This window comes from Callospermophilus lateralis, chromosome 7 (assembly GCF_048772815.1).
Source record: "Callospermophilus lateralis isolate mCalLat2 chromosome 7, mCalLat2.hap1, whole genome shotgun sequence".
NCBI classification, from domain to species: Eukaryota; Metazoa; Chordata; class Mammalia; order Rodentia; family Sciuridae; genus Callospermophilus; species Callospermophilus lateralis.
In genome coordinates this window covers 109,623,806-109,647,207 of record NC_135311.1, presented here as the reverse complement: position 1 = coordinate 109,647,207, position 23,402 = coordinate 109,623,806, and the positions used below count along the sequence as shown (strand labels likewise).

Here is a 23,402-nt window from a genome sequence, read left to right as displayed (position 1 = left end):
CCTAAAGGATTGATACCTAACCATATTTGGCAGATGGACGTCACACACTTGCCAGAATTTGGAAAATTAAAATATTTGCATGTTACAGTTGATACTTCTTCTGGATTTTTGATGGGCTCCCTTCATGCCGGAGAAAAAACTAAAGATGTTATAGCTCATTGCTTACAAAATTTTGCCACTGTGGGCGTTCCAAAACAGTTAAAAACAGATAATGCCCCTGGTTATACTTCTACCTCTTTTAAACAATTTTGCTCATCATTTGGCATTACTCATGTAACAGGAATCCCATACAATCCACAGGGACAAGGCATAGTTGAAAGAGCTCATCAAACTATTAAAATGTACTTATTAAAGCAAAAAGAAGGAATTGGGAAGGGGTATATATTCCCCAAAGATAAACTTAAAATAACCCTTTTTACTCTAAACTTTTTAAATTTGGATTCATCAGGACTTAGAGCTGCGGAAAGGCATATGTGTCCAAAAAATGTACATAAGCCCAAGGTACTTTGGAAGGATATTCTAACAGGACAATGGAAAGGTCCTGACCCAGTAATTGTCTGGAGTCGGGGGTCTGTTTGTGTGTTTCCACAGGGAGAACAGCAGCCGATTTGGATTCCAGAGAGATTAACTAAGGTCCTGACCCAGTGATTTCCTGGAGTTGGGGGTCTGTTTATGTGTTTCCACAGGGAGAACAGCAGCTGATTTGGATTCCAGACATTTTAGTTTCCAGAAAACTAAAGCGATTTCTACAGACCAAAAAGAAGATGATTTAGCTCAAATCCATAACAGCTGATATCCAGAACTCCAGTTTGGTTATTCTTACATCTGTGACAGAACCAGAATGCTTTTTTCAATATCTATTTTATTATTGCCCTTTCCCATATCATGAAGTTCTATTTTGTTTTTTGAGCTCATACAGACCTAGGTTAATGTTTTGCTGATCAGTTCTATTTTTTGACTATAGAGTTTTTAAACATTGCAATGGAGATTTCACCTGTAAAAAGTTATAAGGCCTTTACTATTATGTTATGTGTCATATGTATGTGTGCACACTTGTGTTTTGTGTTATATGTTTGAATGTATGTCCATATATCATATATGATGAGCGCTCATGAAAAAATGGATCCAAATAATTTTTTTTTTATTCATGTGATTTAAATGGTTTAATTTAAATTGGGTAAACAGCTGTTGAGGATTGTTTTAAAATGTGAACAAAAAAGGAGGTTAACAGATCTGTTTATTTACTTTCACCTTTCCTTTTCATTATATTTAATAATTCTCTTAAAGATAATGTAAATTATTAAGAAAATTGTTTTCTTTTAATGCCTTCTGGAATGTTACATAATTTTTTCTTTAGCCATTGTTAAGAAAATTGTTTTCTTTTAGTGCCTTCTGAAATGTTACATAATTTTTTCTTTAGCCATTATTGCCAGAATTCCTATCTTCATCCCAGTGCTGGTGAAGACAATGTAAATTATTAAGAAAATTGTTTTCTTTTAGTGTCTTCTGGAATGTTACATAATTTTTTCTTTAGCCATTATTGCCAGAATTCCTATCTTCATCCCAGTGCCGGTGAAGACAAAGATAAAACCAATCTACAGCTTCTGCAATAGCCATCACTGAACTGCTTGCAGAACTTGCCTGGACTATGTGTCACTTGTATGCATTGTGAACTATGTGTTAGTGCAGCAACTTGTGGTAGTGTTGGGGTATTTATGTCATCGGTGGTACAATTTTTCCAAAAGGAGCCATCAATTGGCTTGGTGTATCTTCCTCCCTTCTGCTTGTCATGATCGTTCAGCTAAAATTTGGGGGCCGACAGAGGTGAGGCAAAGTACCTCACCCCCACCCCCACCCCCCGCTGGTACAAAGACCTCTCCACAGGTGTGGCTGTATACTGAACTGGTAGTCAATGACGGGTAAGACCCAATTGCAATGGTACCAACCTAAGACAGGAGGCTGACGCCTTGAGGTCAGCTCATCCGATGATGGGTAAGGACCATATGTAGTATTCGACAACCTAAGGCAGGCACGGTCCCTAAGCCACATGCTTGTTGTTTAAACAGAGAGGGGGAGATGTTGAGAGCCACAGCCGAAGGGGCCCCAGCAAACTTCCAGCTGCCAGCAAACTTCCAGACTGCCGGCTGATAATTGGCTCACAGCGGCCCCAGCAACATCTAGCTGATTGGCTCCTCTGCGGTGATGCTCATTGGAGATGCTCATTGAGCTGTTTCCCTGCCCTTTCAGACTACCAGCTGATGATTGGCACACAGCGGCCTCAGCAACATCTAGCAACATCTAGCTGATTGGCTCCTCTGCGATGATGCTCATTGGGCTGTTTCCCTGCCCTTTCAAACCACGGAGCTGCTCATTGGGGGACTTTTTTGGCTCCGCCCACACAACCCAGCCAATCGGCCTCAAGAGCAGGAGGATTGTGAGAGGAAGAAGCTGGGTTGGGGTGTGTGGCTCGTGGGAAGCCGGTGGTGGCAGTTGGGCTCTGAGGGTTTTTTCCTGAGGAGCTGTTTTGTTTTCTTGTGTGGTTCTAAAAATAAAGTTAGTTTCTTTTGACAAGTGGCTCCTGAATTGTGCCCAGCCAGACTGTGGCAGCTCCAGGGGCCCCATCCATTACATGCCCAACCAGAAGGTCTGATTTCTCAGCGCTGTAGAAGACAATCCTCACTGTCTTCACAAAGGAGGTAGAAGCTCTGTTCTCTCTGTAAGAAGTGCCAGGCTACAAACATCTGAGAAAATGCTCAATCCCACGACTGTTTTAAAAAATACCAATGAAAACAACAATCCAGGCATAATGGTGCACACCTGTAATTCCAGCTACTTGGGAGGCTAAGGCAGGAGGAGTGAAAAGTTCAAGGCCAGTCTGGGCAAGTTGGTGATACCTTGTCTCAAAATAAAAAAATAAAAGTAAAAATTCCTCTTCAATTAGCTTCCTGAGAAAAATAAAACTTAGAGACTATTGGTAGAGTAGAGGCATAAGAAGGACCGTTTGTTCTCCCAAAGGCTAGAACAAGACAATATTTAAGTGAAGACTTTATTTTCAAGGACAATGGTGATTTTTTTTTTTTAAATGGGATGTAGCTCAGTGGTAGAGAACCACTGGGTTCAATCCCCAGTATTACAAAATAATACAGCTACCAATTTTTCCCTTTCAATTTGTGAAACATCACAGCTTCCAATTTCTTAGAAGGTTACAGGCAAGTAGAAACTCCCAGGGACTACAGTGAAAGAGTAGATTAGAAGGCGACTGGTTTCAAATGCACACAAGCACTTGACCTGATTTCACAGAGCTGTTAATTTTAGAAAGGGAAATTGACAAATGGAGGCCACAGTAGACACCTTTTGGAGTGTCCTCCCAGTACCCAATGTTTCACTCTTCTCTGAGAACATTAGGACCTATACATGTTGCCACCTTCCTTATTTCAGCTTCAGAAGTAGAATCTTGGCCCATTGACCACTATTGATTGCACTGGGATAGACATCTGACCAAACCAGATCAATTATATTGTGTTTCTCACATAGGAATTCTGGGTTAGTATGGGCTATCTTGAATAAAAGAAGTGTAAAAATTCTGTAACAATGTCAGTTCTATTATCCACCAAATGGACGGAAGAAAAGAGAAAATCGGTCTGCAGAGAGAATAAAATAGGGCAGTGTTAATATCAGCTTTACTGATAATAAGGGATGGCTGAGTAAGTAATTATATAATTATGTGTATGGTACATTATCAAACTGCCATAAAAATGTCTTGGAGGACTGGTTAATGACATGCAAAATGCTTGACATACAATGACAAAAGTATCAAGGTATACAATTTTCAAAAAGTTTTCAGATGCACAAAACTTTCAACCATAGTTACCTTGGGACAACCTTGGGTCATTTTGTACTTCATCTTATTCACTTTGGTTTTATTTGAACTTATGTATGGAGCATTGATAATATAATTAAGGCTGTATGAGAAACATTTTATATGTGTGTATCTATCTATCTATCTATCTATCTATCTATCTATCTATCTATCTATTTTTCCTCTACTGGCAATAGAACCCAGGGTTGCTTTATCCTTGAGTTTCATTCCTAGCTCAACCCACCTTTTTCTTGGAACAGGATCTTGCTAAATTGCTGAGACTGGCCTCAAATCTGTGAACCCCTTGCCTCAGCCTCCAGAATTGCTGGGATTATAAACCTGAACCACCATTCCTGGCTGCTATATACTTTTTTAAAAAATAAGTCTTTATTTTTTATATTTATTCATTCATTTATATTGGTGGTATGGGGGATTCAACCTAGGGCTTCAAGCATTCTAGGCAAGCGCTCTACCACTGAGTTGTAATCCCCAGTCCCTATACACTTTTTTTTTTTTTTTTTTTTTTGGCACTGGGGATTAAATCCAGGGGCACTCAAACACTGAGCCACATCCCCAGTCCTTCTTTATATTTTTATTTAGAGACAGGATCTCACTGAGTTGCTTAGGCCCTTGCTAATTTGCTGAAGCTGGCTTTGAACTCAAAATCCTCCTCCTGTCTTCCTGAACTGGTGGGATTATAGGCGTGTGCCACCACATCTGGCCCTATATACTTTTAAATTGCTGTAATTTTAATGATAACATATTTTCATAATTTATTCAACCATACTCACTGTTAAATTATTTTGTACTGTTTGTGCTAGGGATCAAATTCAGGGTCTTGGGCACACTAGGCAGGTACTCACTCTACCAGTGAACTACAACCTAAGTTTTATGTCTAGGTTTTTAATAATTTTTACTATTTTAAGGGATATTATGAAAAAATATCTTTATTGTATTAAACTTTCTTCTATATCTTGCCTTATTTCCTTAGGATCCTTTTTTAGTCATGAAGTCATTAGGGTGGAGCATTACTATAGTTCATGAATAATTTTGGCTACAGTGCTTATTGTAAAGGCTGAGCCTACTTCCTTTGCCCTTTGAAACACAGGGGAATGCCCAGGTCAAGCACATTGCCTCAACAGCCAGCTAGTTCTTTTTTTTTTTTTTTTTTTTTTGCCTCTCTGGTATACAACATGAACAGACATTCCAAAGAATTAAAGTTGTAGAACTCATGATTGAACACTGAGAGAATATTAGGGGAGGGAGCCTACCTTCTTGTTTAGTAGAGAAACTGTGTAGAAAAACTTTCTGTTCCAGGAACCCCTTACCCTCAATGCTCTCCTTTCTCTTCCTTTGATGGATAATTGAACGACATTAATTCTCATGATTTATAAGTACTACTTAGATTAATTTTATGGGTCAGGGTCTAGTCTGAGAAACAGAGCCATGTCATTAAATGGAAGGAATTTCATATAAGGAGCTAGTTACAAATGGGTTGGAAGTGAAACAGAGCATGAGAAAGCAACTGAGAAATGAGCAACGGCAAGAAGTCTCCACCACTTCTAGGGCTGAAGAGTCAACTGAGGAGATGGTATTAACAGTCCACGAGTAAGGACCATTCAATGTGAACTGAAACTATACAGGGAAGGATTGCCTTTGGGGAACTGAACTTGGGAGAAAGAGACTCTGGGGAGATCTAAAACCATAGAAAAGACACAGTCAATGTTAGAGGTGCTGCCTAAGGTAGAGATCTGCCAATCCCTCCCATTAACCAAAAACAATCAGTTTAGGAAACCCTAGAAATATAACTTGTATGAGTCAGTCCCCTGTAATTAGAAGAGAAGAACAGCAAAAAATGAATTTGAGACTGGCACAGTTAATAATGGCTGAGATTTAAGAGGCTGTTCCCAAGTCTATTCGGATTTTTAAAAAATCTAACCTTAAGCCAGCACAGTGACATAGACCTATAATCCCAGCAATTCAGGAGGCTGAGGCAGGAGGACTGCAAATTAGAGGTCAGGCTTGGCAACTCAGTGAGAGACCCTTTCTTAAAATAAATAAATAGAATAGGGCTGAGGATGTAGCTCAATGGGAGAGTGTCCCTGAGTTCAATCCCCATCACCACCAATAAATAAATAATAAAATCAGTGATATACAGAAAATAGATTGAGAGCAAAAGCAGAAATGGGGATTCCATTAGAAGGTTATTTCAGTGGTGCAGGTGGGAAATGATAGTGGCCTGGAATGGGAGTGGCAGTAGAGTTTAGATTTTCTCCACAGATAGACCCAAGAGGATTTGATGATTGATTGCATGTTGAGAATAAGGAAGTCAGTGGCATCAGGGATAACTCCTAATTTAGATTCAAGGAGTTGGATAGGTGGAAGTGCCATTCATCAGGTGTGGTTAAGTAAAAAAAAGTCCATCAGGAAGGAGGAAACGGGTTAATTCCAGGTTTGATTCAGAAAGCATACAGGATAATCTTGGGACATCCTCTTTTCCTGAATGCAAGAAAATTATCAGACTACTGGGGCTTGTCAAAAGAATGAAAAGACACAGGAGCCAATCTAAAGAAGCTCCCATTGGTCAAAAATAAGGTAATCCATTGCAAAGGATGATGACTAAAATGAATTGAAACCACGAGTCCATAAATGTCTTTAAACAACAAAGAAAAAAAAAAACCCACTGGTCTCCTTTGGAGATGACAGGACACTCATTCTGAAAATTGATAAACATAGAAAGAATTGAGCACATATTTTGGATCTTCTGTACAATGAAATATTAACTTAGAGTCCCTAACGAAATAATATATTTAGGCAATGGTCATCATGTCTGCCAAAACCTTTAGGTGAATGGTTGATAGGAAAATCTATAATAAATGGATCAGGCTACTAATATCTGAACCTACTCATGTATCTTATCAACATTGAAAGTGGAAACCCCCAGTTATCATGTGCTTCCTGATATGCTGCAATGAGAATTACACAGCACTGTGCATGAAGTATCCTCGTAAAGAAAAATGAGTCTGAACCTCATCGAATCCCCAGAAATAATTGCCAATTTACTAGGGATAGGGCAATATGTTGAACAACATCATGAGATGCAATCAGCTGAATGAGAAAGAGAAGTGCTATAGAATAAATGGTTTGTTGTCTTTAGTAGATAAATAATATAAAAAGGTTGGGGTAGGGGATTTTTCTTCTGGAGATAGTCATCAGTAAGCCAAAATAAACACTTAAGAGTACATGCAGGGCTGGGTTTGTGGCTCAGTAGAAGAACGCTCACCTAGCACGTGTGAGGCACTGGGTTGGATCCTCAGCACCACATTAAAAAAAAAAAAAAAGTAAATAAATAAAATAAAGATATTTTAAAAAACTTAAAAAAAAAAAAAAAAAGAATACATCCAGTGGAGCTGGGGTTGTGGCTCAGTGGTAGAATGCTTGGCTAGCATGTATGAGGCACTTGGTTCAATTCTCACTACCACATATAAATAAATAAAATAAAGATCCATTGACAACTAAAAAAAAATTAAAAAAAAAAAGAGTTCATTCAATTGGGAGGCTGAGGCAGGAGGATCATAAGTTCAAAGCCATCCTCAGCAACTTAGTAAAGTCCTAAGCAACTTAGTGAAACCCTGTCTCTGAATAAAATATAAAAAAGGGCTGGGGATGTGGCTCAGTGGTTAAGTGCCCCTGAGTTCAATTCCCAGTATCTCCCCTGCGAAAAAAAATACCCAAGAACTATGGAGGAAGAACCAGTCCAGTGTAATGCATATTCCTCTGAAGGTCTACTGCTAGCAGTAACCAGCCCTCTGCCTTCTACAGGGGCTCTACCCACCTACTCACCTGGCCTGATGAAACACAAAGACTGTCATACCAGAATTGCTTGCAAAGTTGTATCAGATACATGTGTTGTTCTTAAGGGTGCAACTTATGACAAGTCTGTCCATCATGGTGTTAATTAGCTAAAGTTTGCTAATTTTAGTATGTTTGCCTAGGAATGAACTACACATCACTGCTGAATGGCACTATAGGCACAGAGAGTCCTGAATTCTTAAGAGGCTGAGGAAGATTCCACATGCAAATTCTATTGAGGTTATCCTCATGTATTTAAAAGTACATCATTGTTCAGTCCAAACAATTGTTCGGATTATCTTCAGTTAAAACCAATATTATCCACTCCCATAAGGCTACTGGAAAGTCATACAGTTGGTATCAATACAAATTCATAGTTTCCTACCTAATTTTAGGTGTTATCTGCAGTAGTTTTTATCATCCTTATTCAATCTACCCTCAAAATCTTCATCATTCCAAGAGCTGCTGAGCCTTCTTGTACCCACCTTAAATTTTAAGCACATCATCACATTCTGTTGTATTAATTCTATTTGTAGCATGTCCTTCTGTAGACAGTGCTTCTGTTTCTCAGGTGAACTTGAGTGTGTAGGAAATACAGAAAAGGAATTGCTCCAATTCTTTGAAATTCTGGATTTGCTGACTTAAGAGTAGATAATTAGATTCTGAAATGTAATTGTTGTTTCCTGAATAAATCTTTCTCCTATTTTATCTAAAGTTCTCAAAAGGCTAAAAGATGTTCAGAAAATATTATAGCAGGCTCATGAAAACTCTTAAAACCTAAATTTCTTTCTACTGAGACAAAACAGAACAAGACAAACCACCTTAAACTATACCTTAAATAGGGGAAAGGGGAATCTGTTACAGATTAAAGGAGACTTAAGAGACTAGCCACCAAATCAATGTATAGATGTTGTTAAAAAAAATTTCATCCTTCAACAACAGCAGAAGGATGTTTTTGTGCCAAGGAGGGAAAATTGATCACAAACTGTGCATTAGGTGATATTAAGAAATTATTACTTTTATTAGGCATAATGTTATTATGATTATATTTTAAAGGTCATTATCTGTAGATATACATAGGTATATATGGAGATGTTTGCCTGTCTAATGCTTACTCATCTATTACATTAACTTTACTATGACTTCTTCAGAGAATGTTACCCAGCACATTGCCTAATATAAGAGAGACTCAATAAATGTGTATTTCTAAGTTCCCCAGTGATGCCACTGTGGCTACTCTTCTAGGTCAGTGTTTTGCAACTATCTGCAACTTTTTAAAAGATCTTTGCATAGACTACTTTTATAAAATGCAATATAAACAACCAGAAAACAGAAATAACACAAAAGATGTAACTTTTTTTATTATTGATTTACAGACAAGATTACTCTGCCAAATTGCTGTAAATGGTTTTTTAAGAGCTTGCTCTCAGTTTCTTTCTTTATTTACTGCTTTATAGATCTATAGCAGTTTTATGACTGGCACAGTGTGGTTTGGGGACCATACTTGGGGTAGTTCTGTTCCAGATAATCTCTAAATTTCTTTATGCTCTTAGGAATCAAGAATGTTTTATTTTAGGATGGTGACCTTTTAATGTCTGTTTATATCATTTGTATTTGATATATATCAAATTGTTGCTATATAGTTAAATACACAGTTATATTGTTATATATATGCATATATTTGCATACACACACACACACATATATATATATACCAAAATATATATATATATATATATATATATATATATATACCAAAATGCCCATATTAGCAGAAGGTGCATACCCAAAACAAATATAACCTCTATAACATTTTCAGATGTTAATATCTCTCCACACTCAGTAATAACAAAATTATTATTCTTCCACTTCTTCCCACTCTTCTTTTTCTTTAACATGTACTTGTAGTTAGTGACAAACGTTACTTAAAACAATTTTTCTTGGGGCTGGGGATGTGGCTCAAGTGGTAGCGCACTCGCCTGGCATGCGTGCGGCCCGGGTTCGATTCTCAGCACCACGTACAAACAAAGATGTTGTGTCCACCGAGAACTAAAAAATAAATATTAAAAAATTCTCTCTCTCTCTCTCTCCCCTCTCTCACTCTCTCTTTAAAAAAATTTTTTTTTCTTAAAATTTTTTTTCTTAGTATTTTCTTTATACCTTATCCTTTAAATAAACATAACTTTATTATTTTAAACAACATCTTTTGACCTCCCAATAATGAAAGATGAAGAAGACCAATTTATTTACCTATTTCCCAACTTCTGTTCATCATATTATTATTTCACATCCACAGATAATGACATTTATACAATACTCTGAAATTATAAGACCCACAGTAATTTTTGTCTCAAGCTGCCATATGTTTGCAGTGATGTAATGTCTGTGAGTTTAAGATCATTTTGGAAGCTGTAGGCCTCCTCACTTTTCTTTCATTTGCTCCTTTTTTCTTTTGCAGTACTGGGGATTAAACCTAGGTCCTTACACATGCTGGGCAAGTACTCTAATTTTTATCTCTTATTTTTATTTTGGAACATGTCTGGCTAAGTTGCCCAAGTTGGCCTCAAATTTGAAATCCTCCTGCCTCAGTTTCCCAAATAGATAGTGTGTACCACCAAGCCTAGCTGGCCTCATTACTTTTCTTGACCAGGAACTCTCCATTCAAGGGTATGTCGTGTTCTGTCATAGACATCATTTTAACCATGAGTTAATTATATATATGAAACTATATATAATAAATCACTCAAGATATGTGGCTAAAGTTAAAAATATCTAATAATTTTTATCTACATGTTTTCAAATTTATATGCAACTCTTTTTTAAAAAGTATTTTTTTTAGTTGTAGTTGGACACGATACCTTTATTTTATTTATTTTTATGTGGTGCTGAGGATTGAACCCAGCACTTTGCATGTGCTAAGCAAGCACTCTACCGCTGAGCCACAACCCTAACCCCTATATACAACTTTTAATGAATGAGGGGAAGGTAGTATAACTCAATCTCTGCATGGACTGATATCTAGAGAAGTACAGTTCAGCAGCCAAAAGTAACTTCAAAATGGTATAACTTGACAAGTAAAGCCCAAGGAAAATGAGCCCTCTTATTTCTCTGCCAAAGGTATTGCTTGAGAATTAAGAAGAAGATTTTTAGAAATACTCATTACAACTCCTCCTTCTTTCTTACCTACTTCTCTTATATACTGTGGGCAACCCATAAGGTTTTTTTCTTTTTCTGCTTTTCTGCCTCTGCCTTCCACCTTTGATTCTCTCTTCTCTTCTTATAGCTCTTTCTGAAATAGATCAACTTAGCTTCTTGGACTAAGTTTTTTTTCTTTCCCCTTTAGCTAGTGTTTCTATTCCTGATTCTCCTTATTCTATATTCTCAAAGTTTAAAGAAGCAGTCTGTCATATAATAAAACTCTCTTGGCTAGGTAAAGACTCAGGAGTGAGAGAGAAGGTTGTGGGCATCTGCTTGATAGTAATTTTCATCTGTCATATCTATTTCTAACAGAGCTTTCCCCAAACTTGAGTCCAAGATATCCATCTTGTATATCTTATAGGCACCACAAAATCAACATGTCCCCAAATTGTGTTTCTTTGTAATGTTTAGTGAGTGTGTTTGTTTAATATTTCTCTTTCATGTAAGACTAAATACTTGCTGAGTGTGTGAATAAATGAGTGAATGAAATAATGATACTTGTCCTTCTTTCAGCATTCCATAGGACAATGAAAAATATCACAATCCATGTGGTTATTTAAGCTAGAATCCTGACTCTTCCCATTTGTTCATTTCCTGTACCTGGTGAGTTCATCAACTCCAATAGGTTTTACATTTTTAATATTTATCCTTAATTTTCTCTCTAGCCCTACTACTATAAGACCCTGACAAGTATGGGGTCATCTTTTACGTATTCTTTTGTAATCGACTCCTAAGTGGTTTTTGATTTTTGCTCTTATTTCCCTCCAATATACCTAATACTAATCGTGCCTGACAAGTTCACTATCTCCTGTTAGCCCAAGGAAAATGAGCCCTCTTATTTCCCTGCCAAAGAGTAGTCACAGGCAGTCATGTTCTACATCACACAATACCACATTCTTAATTCCTAGATGTTACTTATTGGATTAGGATGGGATACTAATTTAGAAGTGTAGAACTTAACCTTAGTGTAGGTTCCCCAGCAGCTATTGAAGCAACTTGACAAATAGCTTCTTATTCTTGGGTAGGTAAATAAGGAAGTAGGAAATTAGTCATATATTAGAGGTAAGAATTGAAGCTTTAAAAATTGCATAGAGCTAGGTGTGGTGGCATATGCCTGTAATCCCAGTGGCTCGGAAGGCTGAGGTAGGAGGATAGCAAGTTCAAAACGAGCCTCAGCAACTTAGCAAGGACCTAAGTAACTCAGTGAGACCCTGTCTCTAAATAAAATACAAAAAGGGCTGGAATGTGACTCATTGGTTAAGTGCCCCTGGATTAACTCTCCAGTACCAACAGAAAAATTGCATCGAGAGGTCTAGTAATAGAGAAAATGCTTCCATAAGACAGTTTTGGCTGAGTTGTAAGCATTGGTAAGTGGAAGTGATGGTACAGAACAAAGACATAGCATGGTAGGTAAAGGTGCTAATTGATTCTGGAAGGAAAAACAAAAAAGTACTTGAAAGCCAAACACAGTGGTGTATACCTGTAGTCCGAGTCTTCAGAAGGCTGAGGTGGGAAGATCACTTGACCCTAGGAGTTCAAGACTAGCCTGAGTGATATAGAGAAACGCTGACTGGAGGTGGGGGTGGGGTAGGGAGAGAAAGATAGGAAAAGAAAAAGAAACATAAAGTGAGACCAAGAGAGAAACTAATCATGGTATAAAGAACATAATGTGCCCTAAACACTTGCCACTGAGGGGTCCTAGAGGTGCTTTCAGTTCGAAATTCTCTGAGGCCAACTGGGCTTTTATTTTTAGATTTCCCTGAGATTACTGTTTCCCTTTATTGCCAAGTGTATCCTAGTGTATTTAGTATGGTTTTGTTTTTCATCTGTAGCTGGTGTCCTGCCCAGAATCAAATTTGTGATCCACTAGCTTCTCTAGCAAAAGAGATATCAGAAAGAAATCACCACATTTAGTGATACAATAGAGATTTGGCTAAATGTAACACACACACACAAAATAACAGTGACTTCAACAATAGAGAACTGTATTTCTTTTTCACATAATATGCAGGGCAAGTATGAGTTAATCTAGAAACTTTCTATATTATCCTATTGTTAACCATAGAATTTTTTTCATCCTTGTGGTTCAAGGTGGATTTTTATCATGACACTTTCTGAGCAAGAAAGTGGAAGAAGGGAGAAAGAAGAAAGGGAAGATGAACTTCTCTTTAAGAACATAATTCAGAAGTTGCACTCAGAACCTATACTCACATGTCATTAATTTTAGTCTCATGGCTATACATAGCCACAAAGAAGGCTGGAAATTTTGTCTTTATTCTGAGTAGCCATGTGTCCAAGAATAGGAAGAAGGGAATGGGTATTGGGGGACAACTATCCGTTTTTGCCACAATAATAATATAGGAATCCTTGAAGGTGATTTTTAGAAGAGAAATCTGAGCTTCTTTGAATTACTTAGGGAGTCTTAGAAAAGTATAGCATGCTAGAATCACTGAAAGCAGCCTTCTCCTGGAGAGTTTGTGTAGATTCCCCAACCCCCTAGAAATGCTGAGTACAAGCTCCCTTAACAGGATTAGCAAGTAATCATTGCCTGGGGAGAGGGAGCATAATTATCCCTTTTATAGTAAGCATTTAAGAGGCAAGCTGAAGGTCTCTAAGATGTGGGTTCCTTGGGGAACTTGCCTTGAGGCTGCCTATTTCCCTGGGTTGTAACTGTGCTATGTATGGAACTTAAAAGGGTAAGGACTAAGAGCTTCCTCTGTGGGAACTCTGGCCTGGCCATCTTTGACTAAGTTTAGCACTGAGGGAATGGAATTGTCTTCCCTGAAAAAAATCTCTATTGGATTGGGAGGACCTTTCCTTGAAGGTCATGGTGTGTGATCTATATTACTCTATTCAGGCTGCCACAATAAAATACCATAGACTGGGTGACTTAAACAACAGAAATTTATTTTCTCACAGTTCTGAAGTCAAGAAGTCCAGGATCAAGGATCCAGCCAGTCTCTCTTGGTCTCGCTTTAATTCATGTTTCTTTTTCTTTTCTTATCTTTCTCCCCCCACCCCACCCCACCCCCAGTCAAGGTTTCTCTATGTCATTCAGGCTAGTCGTGAACTCCTAGGGTCAAGTGATCTTCCCACCTCAGCCTTCTGAGGACTCGACTACAGGTACACACCACTGTGTTTGGCTTTCAAGTACTTTTTTGTTTTTCCTTCCAGCCTGTAGATTGCTACCATCTCACTGTGTCTTTACTGGTCTTCTTCCCTGTTTTTATCTCAGGACAGAGAGTGAAACTTTTGGTGTGTTTGTTTATAAGAACACTAATCCTTATGACAATATTTAATTTTACTTCTTTAGAGTTACAATTTCCCAATATAGATGCTTCTCAATTTATGATGGGGTTACCTCCTGATAAACCATCACAAGTTGAAAATATTCTAAGTTGAAAATGTATTTAATACCTCTAGCCTATTGAACATCATACCTTGGTTTAGTCTATCTTTATTTGTGGTCAGAACACTTACTTTATCTTACACCTGGGTAAAATCATCTAACAGAAAGCCAATTTTCTAATAAAGTATTGAATATCTCATGTAATTTACTGAATATCTAGAGCCAAAATACTTTTGCAATAGATTGACTGTAGAGTATTAGTTAACTCCCCTTGTGATCACATGACTGACCGGGAGCAATAGCTCAGTGCTGCTGCCCAGCATCATGAAAGAGTATTGTACAATATATTGTTAGCCTGGGAAAAGACAAAATTCAAAATTCAAAATTTAAACTACAGATTCTGTTGAATTCATATCATTTCCAAGCCATTGTAAAATAAGGAAATCATAAGTCAAACCATCATAATTCAGGGACCATCTATATAGTCACACTGGGGAGTTAAGATTTCAACATATGCATTTTTTTTTAGAGAGAAAAAGAGAGAGAGAGAGAATTTTTTAATATTTATTTTTTAGTTTTCGGTGGACGCAACATCTTTATTTTATTTTTATGTGGTGTTGAGGATCGAACCCCGTGCCCTGTGCCCCTTGCATGCCAGGCGAGCACACTACTGCTTGAGCCACATCCCCAGCCCACATACACATTTTTGAGATGACACAAATATTCAGTCCATAACAAATGGTCTTAAAAAGAAATGATGTTGATGGGCTAATCTAATTCTAGCTGGACTAGGCTATGGAAGTTAGATTGATTTTCCTAAATAGAATTCAAAGATAGTCACATGTTCCTCCCTGCTCTGAATCCACTTCCCATACTGACTTACTTTGGCAATGTGGCACCAATAGAGACTTGGCAAGTGCTTTGAGGTTGCTGTCCCTTTGTTCTTGGGAACCCACTACAGCTGCTGAATAAAGAAGTCCAAGCATGCCTAATGGATGATGTGGTGTATATGGCTTTGTTGCTCCCATTTCGATGGCCAGTAGCCTGCCAACTGTTAGACATATGAGAGATGGCATTTTAGATGATCTAGTTACCAACCACATTTATACTCTGAGGTTATGGAACAGCCTGTATTAGTACACTTCTGAATACTGTGGCCCTCACTTATGAGCTCTAAAGCAATTTAATCAATAGCTTATCTTTACTTGGGTATTTCACTGGCATTTCAAAGCAAATACATCTAAAATGAAATTACTATAATCTCTTTCAAACTTTCTTTCTCCTCCATTTCCCTATATCAATTGCCCAAGCCTGAAACTTGGAAATTATTAAAAAAAGTTTTTTTTTTTTAGTTGTGGATGGATACAATACCTTTGTTTTGCTTATTGTTTTTATATGATGCTGAGGATTGAACCCAGTGTCTCACATGTGTAAGCCAAGTGCTCTACCACTGAGCCACAACTCCAGCCCCTGGAAAATATTCTTTTTTTTTTAAAAAAAATTTTTAGTTGTCAATGTACCTTTATTTTATTTATATGTGATACTGAGAATAAAACCCAGGGCTCACACGTGCTAGGCAAGTGCTCTACCACTGAGCTACAACCCCAGCCCTGTAAATTATTTTTAAGTCTTTATTTCCTTCTCCATCTCTACCCAGAAGTAATCAACAGGTCCTGTTGTTAGTGCTTTTCATTTCTCTCTAAAATCTACCTACTTTCTTTCATCCCAATTATCATTGTCTTAGTATTAGTCACTATTGTCTCCTTCCCAGTTAATATAATATCTTAGTAATTTGCATAGAATTTAGTAGCGAAGTGGATGTGAAGTATGTGAGAAAGGGAGTACTCAAGGATCACTCTGAAATTTTGGCTTGAGCAATTGAAAAAATTGACTTGTCCCTTTTTGGTGGGGGTGGAGTACTGGAAATTGAACTCAGGGGCACTTGACCACTGAGCCACAATTCCAGCCCTATTTTGTATTTTATTTAGAGACAGGGTCTTGCTGAAGTGCTTAGTGCCTTGTTTTTGCTGAGGCTGGATTTGAACTCCTGATCCTCCTGCCTCAGCCTCCTGAGCTGCTGGGATTATAGGTGTGCACCACCATGCCTGGCAACTTGTTATTTATTGAGCTGGGGAAGATGGGAGAAAAAGTAGATTTGGAGAAGATTGTGTCACCTGATCATCTCTGGCTGATGGGAGGCTGAGAAAGCATCTGGCTTGTATTAATTTTTTTTGTTGTTGTTGTTATTTGAGCTGGATCTCATTTTGTTGTCCAGGCAGGCCTCAATTTCTGGGCTCAAGCCTGGCTTGTGTTAATTTTCAACAACTATGTAATAGAAATTTATTAATTACCATAAACTTAGCCTCTCAAAATAACATACCTTATCTCACAGTTTCTAGGGGACAGAGGTCCAGGTCTGACTTAGCTATTGGCTGTCTCAGGTTTTCACTACTCTTCCCTCAAAGCATCAGCTGGGTTGTATTTTTTTAAACAATTTTTAATAGCTTTTTACATGTTATTGGACCTTTATTTTATTCATTTATTTACATGCGGTGCTGAGAATCAAACACAGTGCCTCACACATGCTAGGCAAGCACTCTATTACTGAGCTACAATCCCAGCCCACTGGGTTGTATTCTTATCTAGAGACTCAACTGGAGAAGGGTCTGTTTCTAAGTTCAGTCTTATTGTTGGCAGAATTATTTTCCTTGTGGTTGGAAGACTGAGCACATGGGGTTTGTTTTGTTTGTTTTGCTGTTAAGAGTCTGCCTTCAGCTCTTACAGGTTGCCAGTTTTCTGCCACATGGTCCTTTCCATAGGCACTGAATTCAGAACCTGACATTTGCTTCTTCAAGTTCATTATGAAAGTGGGTCTTCTAGCAACACAGAGCATTACATGTGGTAACATAATTACAGAAGTGATATTGCATCATTTTTGCTGTATTTTATTGGTTAGAAACAAATCACAGATGCCACCTACACTGAAGTGGGGAGGGTATTATACAAAGGTGTAAATACTGAGGAAGGGGTGTATTATTCTAGCTACTCTAGAGTCTGTCTGCTTTCCTAGTCTCAATAGTGGAAGGTGAAAAGTCAAATGGGGTTCTGGTCCATAAGTTACCAAGGCTGAGTCAGTGGATTCTATTGCCAGAGACTGAATCTGGAATGATCATACAATTATGAAGAGAGAGTTAGAGTTCCTTTGCAGGGGTGCTCAGTAGCCGTGTAGAAAGAACATGGTGGTAGTAATAACAGTGTCCTGAGATTGTTGTCCACATGCAATCTGTGGAGGTCCCTTGTTTCTGCCTATCTGCCTATTTCTCCAATCTCTAGTTTTCTGATCCTTTCAAAATACCCTTCCAAAAAATTCCTTCTTAGGCTTAGGATGATTGGAGTGTTTTTCTGCACATGTAGTGTCACAGTATGGGTTAATGAGGGAAAGGTAGGCAGAGACTGGGTTTTGGATGGCTTTGCCACTTATAGTAAATCTCCCTCCCTTTTTTTGACACTGGGGATTGAACCCAAGGGCACTCTAATACTGAGTTACATCCCCAGTCCTTTTTTTTTTTTTTTTTTTTTTTTAATTTTGAGACAGGGTCTCGCTAAGTTGCCCAAGCTGGCTTCAAACTTGCAATCCTCCTACCTCATCCTCTGGGGTAGCTAGGATTACAGGTATACACCCAAATTTGTTTTAACTTTTAAAGCAAGGGAATAATGTTTCATGAAGATCCTTGTGAGGTCTTTTTGGAGGATTGGTTTGAAGAGTATGAGACTGGATGCAGGTGAACCAGTTGGAGGGCTTTCCCAGGCAAGCAAGTGAATGCCTGGGATTTGACTTGAGGCAGTGCCAGTTGCTTGGAAAGAAGAGGCAAATTGGAGAGATAGTGGGGTTACAAAAGCAACAAGACTTGTTGGATGGGAGGGAGGGAGGGAGGAGAAGAAAGGAGTCCAGGATGACTTTCAGGTTTCTGCTTGAGGCAGCAGAATGGGTAGTAAGGAACTGGGACAGGAATGTAGGAACAGGTTCGTGACAGGTCGTCAAGTGCTTTGTTTATGTGTGTAGGCTCTGATATCGGATAGACCTCTGTGCGAGTCCTCACTCTGCACCTATTAGTTCTGTGATGTTGAGCACAATATGTGACTTGAACCTGTTTCCTCAACTGTAAAATGGAAATAATACGACTTATTTCTTGTTTGTGTGTATGTTCATTGAATGCACAGTATCCAAGAAGGCACTCCACCATACTAGCTTTCATTCTTTAAAAAGGGTTCAGGGAGACATGACAAATGGGTGTAGCTTACAGGAAAGGTTTCTGGGAATGTACTCTTTTTGGGTCAAAGAGGAAAAACACAGCATTGCAGCAGACCAACAGAAGCCAGGAGGCCAGGCAGGGTTGAGTTGCCACTGCACGTTGCTGAGCAGATGAGTCACTTGGAGGCTGCAGGTCAGGCTGCTCAGGGCACCGCAGGCTGGCCTGGGCACGATGACTTCATTGTCAGTGAGGAGTCCCGGAGATCATTCCGTAAAGACTTTTTTGTTCCCAGGAGTCCATCACTTCTTCCTCTTTCATAGGATTCCCCCCCCCCCCCCCACGCTCCTACTGCCTGGAAAGAACAGGAAACGGTGTAAAAGGGATATAAGAGCCAGAATTTGTCTTTTAAGTCCTGTCTAGGTTGATCGCTGATTTGCTGGGTGACCTAGTAAGTTTCACTTCACCTGAGTCTCCTTATCTGTAACATTAAGAATGAGCTGGCTATACTCCCAAGCGTTCTGTGAGAATTAGAGGAAGGTTGGCAGGCACTGAATTAAAAGGCATGCATTAGCATTTTACTCGCTAATTGGATATTTGGTCTCCTTCCTGCTCCAGACCCTCTCCCCCTCCTGCTGGAATTCGTTTTTGGATTTCCTGCACCGATCTTGGCTCGGCATATAGACTCATGAATGGATGAATGGAAGAATCAATGAGAGTCCGCAGTCGCCTCGGCAGGCCGGGAGTCCCGCCCCTTTCCGCTTCCCAGCGCGCGGCGGGGCCACGGGCGGGTCTTTTGCGACCGTTCGCTGGCGCGTGCGCGAGAGGCCGCGCGCGTTCGGAGGTGGCGGGCGGGCTTCCCGTGCGCGCGCGCGAGGGGCGGGGCCGGCCGGAGGCAGGCTGGCTGGCGGGCGGCTGGCTGCTGAGCCGGCGGCGGCGGCGGGTGGCCGACCCAGCGTGTGCCGGGTGGAAGAAGACAGCGGGTGGCAATGCTGCCGCCTGCGTAAGGAGTGCCGAAGCGATCGCGGCGCTTGAGCCTCCAGAAAGCGCGGAGACGCTGCGGGCCGGGGTCGGTGGCTTCGGGAGCCCGCCGGGCCATGGTGGCCGCGGGCGGTGGTTGCCGCGGCAGCGCCGCGGCCCGGGACTGTGCGAGGCCGGGACAGTCGGGGTGCTGACGCCCTCCGGGCCCAGCCAGAGACATGAAGCGGAGCCGCTGCCGCGACCGACCGCAGCCGCCGCCGCCCGCCCACCGAGAGGATGGGGCTCAGCGGGCGGCAGAACTGCCCCAGTCCCAGCCCCTGCCCCCGCGCCGGCGAGCGCCGCCCGGGAGGCAGAGACTGGAGGAGCGAACCGGGCCCAAGGGGCCCGAGGGCAGGGAGCAGGTAGGGAGGGTTGGGGTCCGGGAGGAAAAGGATGGGGAGGTGGGACCTGAAAGGGAGTTGTGGGGGAGGGGACCTCGGGCGAGGGGACCGGGGCTGGAACCTTGAGAGGTGTGGGGACTGAGTAGTTTGGAGAAGGAGGTGGGGTTAGAGAGGAAGAAAACTTGGGAGTGGAGGGAGGATGTGGTGGCTTAGAGTTGAATTGGAAATGGGGGAATAGGGAAATGAAAAAAAGGTCCTAGAGGCATTTGTAGCTAGGGGTTCTGGATGGGGAGAAGGAGCACTGGAATGTGGGCTACGTGAACAGGCTGCAAAGAGTAGGCTTACTAAAGGAGTATGGAGCTATCCAGAGGGGTAAATATTGAAGAGGAATGGCAATTTGAAAGAGTGTTATGCTTTTCTTTTTTTTTTTTTTTTAAGAGATTGTCCTCATGAATTATAAAAATGGGACATTCTTAAACGTTTTCTGATTTGGTCATCCTTATACTTTTGTACTGGTGTGTTCAGAATCATTGTTAACATTCTCCTTAGAAACGTCTACTTCATGAAATGCCAATTTTTATAACATTTGCACATGTGCAGTCCCAAGCTAGAAACATAATCATAGATCTAGGCTTTGCTTTTTAGTTTACCACTGAAAATACCTTAATGGAAAAACATAGAAAGCAATGTTTCCAAATGGACAGAATGTGTTTAGGTAATTTATTAGACAATAGTAGGTGTATTTATGAGTAGGGGGATAAAGGTCAGTTTTATCAGGAAGGAAGAGCTGCACTATTAGCTTTAGAAAGTTTTGAAAGGAGAATATGTGATCCTTGATCTTGATGGATTTGCAGAAAAATGTTCTGTAGTCATGAACTCCACTGACAACTTTTCTTTTGCACAGCTCCACTCCAGACCCCAGTGATTTTATCCTTGAATATTCATTTCAAGACTTTTTATAGCTTTCCTGCCTCTTTTCCCTCAGTTAAATAAGGATCTTCATTAGACATCACTGTTATATAGTTTCAGTGATGCTCATCCCAACTGTTGGATTTTTTTTTTCCATGTTATATTTTAAGTGAACTGCACCCTTGGCTATCTCTGCCATTGCTTTTAGGCTGCTGAGCATTATCCTGTTGCTGTAATCCCCTTCCACCCATCCTTGTCTTTTACATCCTGTGCAGTCCCTATTTAAAACTTTAAAAATGTACAGTCAAGTCCAGATGCTTTCCTGACTCAATTTACCTGGTACAGTTGACCTTAGTGTATACTTAAGTCAGAAGTTCAATATTACTTGATTTTTCTCTCTTTATGTTTACTCATTGTTAGGTTTAGTCTCAGAATTGTCCATCCTTCTCTTTGAGGCTTATTCCTGTACTTATATTCTTCTGCTCTTGTCTGCTAAAGATCCTTGTTATGTATGTTCTCTGTCTTATATATCAAATAGACATAAAATAGCATAATTTCCCTGAATTGTGTAGCCCCATCCACGCTACTTTATTTCTTTTTTGCTTCACTAACAACCTTCTTGAAAAATGAGTTTGTATTCACTGTCTTAATTTCTTTACCTTGTATACATTCCTGATATCTGGTATGTCCTATAAGCTTACACTTTCCCAAAATTGTTGTCTTCAGGGTCATCAGTAACCCTGATTTGTTTTACATTTTCATTGAGGTTTGTCTTAGGGTTCACAAATCAAAGGTTCACTTAGCTTGTGAATTTTTACAGAACAAATACACCCATATGAGGATTATTCAGATCAAGATGGAATACATTTCTAGTACCCCAGATTGCTTCATTGTGTTTTCTTTCAGTTACTACTGTCCTCCAAAGAAATTGTTTCATGACTATGACCATAGAGTAGTTTTGAACTAATACTTTATATGAATGGAATAATTCAGTTTGCTGCCTTTCATTACTAAATTCTTTCATTGGATCATGTCTGTGAAGCTCACTTATGTTGTTCTTTATAGAAATACTTTGTTCTTTTTAATTGCTGTATAATTTTCCATTGTGTGAATATGCTGTGAAGAATACTAAAATTTGTTTTTCAAATTAAAATACAGTGTCTGCTACTGGTGAAAAGTTTCATTGTGAAAGAGTTACACAGAGAAATCTGTAGAAGTTGTAGAGACCTTTTTATGACAGAATCTCGTAGTTTTTTCCTCGTCCTCATACTCTCTGACCTGTGTGAGCTGTTTGTCACTGTTGACCATGTGTTCCTTCTTGACATTTTCTTCTTTTTTATGGTAATCCATTCCACTGTTGCTTCCCTGACTGCTCCCTTGTGTCTGTCTCTTCCTGTTCCCTAAAATGTTCCTTGAAGATATGTCTTCTGTGCTTAGTTTGTTCCTTTATTGTTTGCTAGTCTCTAGCAGGCTCACTCTTATTTGTGGCAAGTGCTTAGGATGTGGAACAAGGATCTATAGTCCTCTGTTAATGGCATTGTGTTACAGAACCTTGTAGAGTCATCTGAGTCTTTAGGCCTGACCTCTTTTCTTAATTCTACATTTCAGTTTTGGGGTTTAGTATTTCCACTACAGACTGTCAGCATTTGTGTTCTTTAATTTATGATTTATATGACTTGATATGACTCTGAAATTCTATAATTTATAATAATTTATGATTTCAAAGGGCAAAAATTTCAAAATGTGTTATGGGTGTGTTATTAGGCTGGATGGATTCTGTTCATTGTGGTAGTAAATAACTTTGGTCTCCATTTTTTATGACATGGAATAGTGTTTTTTATACTTTATATTTTGCTGGTATTTATGAATAAGTTCTGATGAAGATGCAGGGCTTGGATCTCCAGAGGTCAGTGGCTTCTCCCTACATCTTTCCTTTTTGTCAACCAACTTGACATTAAATACATGATATTTGCCTTCTCCGATGCCTTTGACATCCTGGGCTAGTCATTTGTTAGGTTATACCAATACTGCCTTCACAACATCTTTCAAACCTTTATTCCCATATGTTAAATTATAATATATGGGCTGGGCTTGTGGCTCAGTGGTAGAGCGCTTGCCTCACATGCGTGAGGCCCTGGGTTCGATCCTGAGCACCACATAAAAAAATAAGAAAATAAAAATGCAGATATTGTGTCCATCTACAACTTAGAACATTTTTAAAAAATATAATATATTCTGTGTTTTATTTAAAAAGATTCGAACTCATTGCTTACCTAGGGATCAAACCTCATGCATGCTAGGCAAGTGGAAAATCTTCTACCACTTAGCTATATGCCAGATATCCACCTTGCTTTTTTGAAAATTTAGTTTATTTTGAGACAGAATCATGCTGAGTTACCCAGGCTGGCCTTAAACTTGAGATCCTCCTGCTTCAGCTTCCCAAGTAGCTGTGATTACAGTCATGTACCACTGCACTTGGCTTTAAAACTTCCCACTTTTTATTAGAAAAATCAGAATTAGATTTTTTCCCCCCCTTGGTTCCTTAGGGCCCTTTGTTTTTCCACTGGGCCATATCCCCAGTCCTTTTTATATTTTATTTAGATTCAGGGTCTTACTGGGTTGCT

At 39.5% G+C, this 23,402-nt stretch overlaps 1 protein-coding gene across 6 annotated transcripts in view; it reads left to right on the top strand.

The window, feature by feature from the left end:
- Positions 1 to 19,405: 19,405 nt before the first annotated feature.
- Mast2 (microtubule associated serine/threonine kinase 2) overlaps positions 19,406 to 23,402 on the top strand; it is a 183,379-nt gene continuing 179,382 nt past the window's right edge. For all 6 annotated transcript variants that reach the window (XM_076860506.2, XM_076860505.2, XM_076860504.2 and 3 more), the window contains exon 1: positions 19,406 to 19,890. In XM_076860506.2, coding sequence (XP_076716621.1) covers positions 19,708 to 19,890 — 183 coding nt within the window. In that variant the 5' untranslated portion in view covers positions 19,406 to 19,707. The remainder of the gene's footprint in view (positions 19,891 to 23,402) is intronic.